The following is a 4,480-nucleotide window of genomic DNA, read 5'->3' on the forward strand; positions in this document are numbered from 1 at the left end:
CTTTTCACCAAATAATTTGATATTAACTCATGTTGATACATTGGATCTGGTTGATTCATATTAGCTTCTACACTAAACTTCATTGTAAGAGAACATCGCTGTTGATCCACTCCAGGTATACTGTTTGTGTTTTGTTTTGTTTTTTAACATTCAGAGTGCTTTACAGACCAATCTTGTGTATATATCCTTGTGAATATATGCAAGTTTCTTAGTCCTTCCTTGAAATGGAATTTCAGGGTCATAGGTATGACCAATTTGGGATTGCCAAAATTATTTCCAAAGGGATTGCATCAATGTTATACCAGAAAGCTAAGATTAATTGTCCATTTTTTCCTTTCTTATTGATTTTTAAGCATGCTTCAGTTAATTATTCCGAAGTAAATATATTCTTACAATTTATGGTTCGACATTTCACTTTGTTAATGGTGTCTTTTATTATAAAAAAAAAAACCTTAATAGTGTGGAAAACTTTACCAACATTTTCCTCATAGGTTTGTAATTTTTATGTCTTAAAAAGGAATTCTCTACCCCAGTGAAGTGAATGCATTTCTTTTTCTTCAAAGTGTTAAAAAATTTCCTCTTCGTATTTATGTCTTCAAACCATCTAGAATGTATTTTTGTGCATGCCTGTTAGTTAGGGAGTCTCATTTTACCTTTTACGGAGATAAGTCATTTTTTTTTTTAAAAAGTTCATTCTGTCATCAATGACTTTTAAAGCTACCTCTGTCATATAACACATTTACAGAGAGGTGAGCCTGTTTCTAGGCCCACAGTTTTGGTCTATTGGTATGTATATCTTGTCTGTTGATGACATACAGCTGAAATTGCTAGAGCTTTGCAGTAAGTCTTGGTATCTGTAGGATAGAGTCCTTCCTAACTATTATTTTTCAGAATTGCTTTGGCTCTTCTTTTTTATTGAACCACATAAATTTTAGGATTAGCTACATCTCCCATTAATGTCGGTTTTTTATACCTGTTTCTTAATAATCTGTTGGTGGTAAAATGAAGTTATTGTTTTGTTTTGATTTTTGTGGTTGGTTTACCAAATCTCATTTAGTACTCCATTGCTGATCAACACAAATAAATGGTATTATTAGGAAAGAGAAGAGGGAAGCTGTGTGGGAAAAAAAAATCATATTTTGACTTCATTTAAAGCTGATTTTCCAATTTAATTACCCTGGTTTCCAAATTAATCTGGGAAGACTGAAAATAGTTATGATAAAAAGACATCCCAACCAGGAACATATGAATTTCCATTTACTTAATTCCTCTCTTAGGTCCTTTAATAAAAATTAACATTTTCCACAAATTATCTTACACAGTTCTGCTAAATTCTTGGATCATTTCTTTTGAGCTATTTCTTGCATTTGATCTTCTGACACACTAATACATGTCCTCTCCTTTAATTCACCTACTTTATTAGTTTGTTGAAAAATCTTTTTTAAGAATTGTGTATGTGTGTCAATTACATTCAGATCTCTTTAAATACTTTTTGTTGTTGTTCAGGTATAGGTATTACTTTGCTTCCTCCAGCAATTGAACAAGGATCCTATAGTTTTACCTGATACTTCTTTCTCTGGTCATTAGAATCCCTTGACTGGACAATTACCTTTCTCTGAGATAAACTGGGGAATTCCATAGGTGCTAAGTGGAAAAGGTGTTTCTTCCCCTAAGCTTGGGATAAAAAGAAGAAACTGTTACCTTCCTCCAGACAAATCTTGGAAGAAGATTCTGACCTTTTCAAGCCCTACTCCCTACCTTTAAAGCAGTTAACACCAATTCAACCCCTTGCCTTTTGCGGACAGGAAGACCCAGCACCTTCATACCAGTTTGTGATCTTCAGAGGTTGAAATGCCAAGCTGTTTGAGGGATTCTCTGACCTTTGCTCCTGAGCTCTGTCTGAAACTACTCACATTTGACTCCTCCACCCCTAGGGGAAGAAGCCCAATTCAATCCACAGGAGTCAACGGCCACTTTAGAGCCAAGGGCAAGTAGCTTCAAGTTAGAAATGAAAGCCATTAACATCTCCAAATCCACCTTTGTTGTATTTTCTACTTGTTTCTTAATAATGGGTTGGTGGTAAAAATGCATGCTATCAATTGATGTGTTTGGGTTTTGTTTTTTTTCTTTTTTGCAGCTTTGTGGTAAATTCTTTTAGCATTCCATTGTTGTTCAAAATATATAAATGATATTTGGGGGAGCAAAGGATAGATCCTGCAGATTCCCAAAGAAAGGGAAAAAAATGCAAAATATAGCCAGCATTATCCATTTGCTTTTTTAGATTTACCGAATTAATACAAAATTCTTTACATAAGCATCTGATCTAAATGGTTTTTGTTGTTTTTGCTGGTTGTTTGGTTTTTAATACTGGGAACACTGAGATTCAGTCTGAAAGATACCCCAAAATCTTAACAGTAACATGTACCAATTCCCTCCCACTCTACTTCCAAAATCTAGTTGGTTTGAATGGGCAGAATGATCCATTTTTCCATTTTAGGTGAGCAGATGTTTATGAAACTCAGAACATCTCAGAACTGTTTGCCTCATTTATCAGAAAAATTTAGAAGGGAAGAAGCCTTTAAGGAAAATTTCTACTTGAAAATACAAGAAGACTAGTACGCAGGTTCGTCTTATACTTTTAACATGAGCTTGTTGAAAGAAACGTTAACAATTCCAAAACAAAATTAAATGAATTTTAACTTTTTCCTCCCAAAAGCATAAAAATTGGGAGGGAGGAAATTAACAAGAAATTCTTAAAAGGTAAAAACAACTCTTCTTTGTACTAGTCTTTGGGTAGTGACCATAAAACACGTCTTCTTGTTAGTTTCCTTGACAAGGGATTTTTAGTCCCAAGTCTGTTCCTGCTTAGTATCTGCTCCGGCCTCCCCCTCTCTCTGAGCGGCCTCCTAGGCGGCCTCCACCCCTCGACACCCTGCGGCCTGATCGGCTGTAGGAATCACGCGGGGGAGGGCACCCCCTTTCCATGGATGGGGGAAGCCCACGATCAACTCTACCCACCCTCTCTCGGCCCCTGGAGTAGCGGTCGCTCCGGCCGCTGCCGTAACTGTCGCGGCCACCGCTGTAGGCGTCGGGCGAGCAGCCCCGGTACTCCTCGTAGCGACCGCCTCCTCCATAAGATGGCGGTGGCCCCCGCGCAGGAGCTGCGCTGCGCGAATCCCCGTAGCTCTCGAAGGGGTCTCGGTAGGAGCCTCCACTTGGATGATCTGCGTAGTCACGGTCGCGACCCCCGTAGCCGTCTCGGTCGCCGTAGCCTCTCGATGGACAGTCGTCCCGGGCACTGGAATGGCCATAATCGCGGTAGGTGTATTCTCTGGGCGAGGGGGCAAAATCCCGAGGGTCGCGGGTGCTCGGGTAGTCTCGGCTCGAGTAGCTGTCCCTGGGCGAGTAGCCCTCCTCTCGGGGGCCCAGGTAGTGGTCACGGCGCGGGGGTGGCGGCTCCCGGCGAGGTGGGCCCCCATAGCCGTCTCGGCCCCGCGAGGCCGGGGCCCGCCCGCGCATTCCACCGCCGCCGCCGCCGCTGCGAACCGGCCCCGACGGCACTGCCCTCTTGGGGGGCGGGCCGGCCCTGCGCGGCGGCGGCCCGCGCTTCATGGGCATCGGGGCCCTGGGGGGCCGTAGGTCGAAATCCCCTGCATAGCCGCCGTCGTCTGCTGGCCCGCCCCGGGAAGGTGGTCGCCGCGGACCCCCACGGGTTCCGCGCAGGCCCCTCAGGCGGCCCCGGCTGCGGGGCGGCGGCGGCGGTGGGCCCCGCCGGCTGCTTTCAAACGCCGGTTTGGTGGCTTGGGCCACCTTGATGGCCTTACCATCCAGGGACTTTCCGTTCATGTCTCTGGCGGCGGCCTTGGCGTCTGCGGGGCTTTCGAAGGTAATGAACGCAAAGCCCCTCGACTTGCTGGTTTCTCGATCTTTCATCAGGAGCACTTCGACGATGCGGCCATACTTGCCAAACGCCGCCTCGAGGGCTTTCTCGTCGGTTTCGGGGTTGAGCCCCCCAATGAAAAGCTTCCCCGGGCGATCCGCTTCAACCATGGCAGCCGGTGGAGTGGTCAGTGGCGGTGGGAGGCGAAAGAGGCAGCGCCCGTCGCGGCCTTCGATCCCGCTCGCCGAGAGCGGATCCTACCGGTCGGCGGCGCGTTGCGGACTCCGGAACCGCAGACGTGGTCCCGGCTGCGCAGGCGGAACTCTCTGGTTTGTGCCTCTGGGGTCTAAGTCCCCCAGCCCGGCGGGCTCCCCCTGCTGGTTGTGATTGGTTGGTTGTCTCCGGAGGGCAGACCCGGTTGAGAAAGAAGACAGTTTTTGTGACTCCTTTCCAGTCTTTTAACTTCCAGTTAACGAGACCCTGGTTTAACGGTTTTAATTCATTCTTGAGAGCTCTTGCCGCTAAATGGAAAGCCGTTAGGTTGATAAAAACTTTTTTCCATTACTCACGAATGAGTATTATGATGCATTCCAAACCAAG

General features: G+C 45.5%; 1 protein-coding gene across 1 annotated transcript; it reads right to left on the bottom strand.

Annotated features, from left to right (window-relative positions):
* Positions 1–2,254: 2,254 nt before the first annotated feature.
* RBMXL2 (RBMX like 2) lies at positions 2,255–4,136 on the bottom strand. The gene has a single exon (XM_053561581.1). The coding sequence runs from the start codon at positions 4,048–4,050 to the stop codon at positions 2,866–2,868; it is 1,185 nt and encodes a 394-aa protein (XP_053417556.1). The 5' UTR covers positions 4,051–4,136; the 3' UTR covers positions 2,255–2,865.
* Between the last annotated feature and the right edge of the window lie 344 nt (positions 4,137–4,480).

The sequence above is a fragment of the Nycticebus coucang genome, chromosome 14 (genome assembly GCF_027406575.1).
Source record: "Nycticebus coucang isolate mNycCou1 chromosome 14, mNycCou1.pri, whole genome shotgun sequence".
Taxonomy (NCBI): Eukaryota; Metazoa; Chordata; class Mammalia; order Primates; family Lorisidae; genus Nycticebus; species Nycticebus coucang.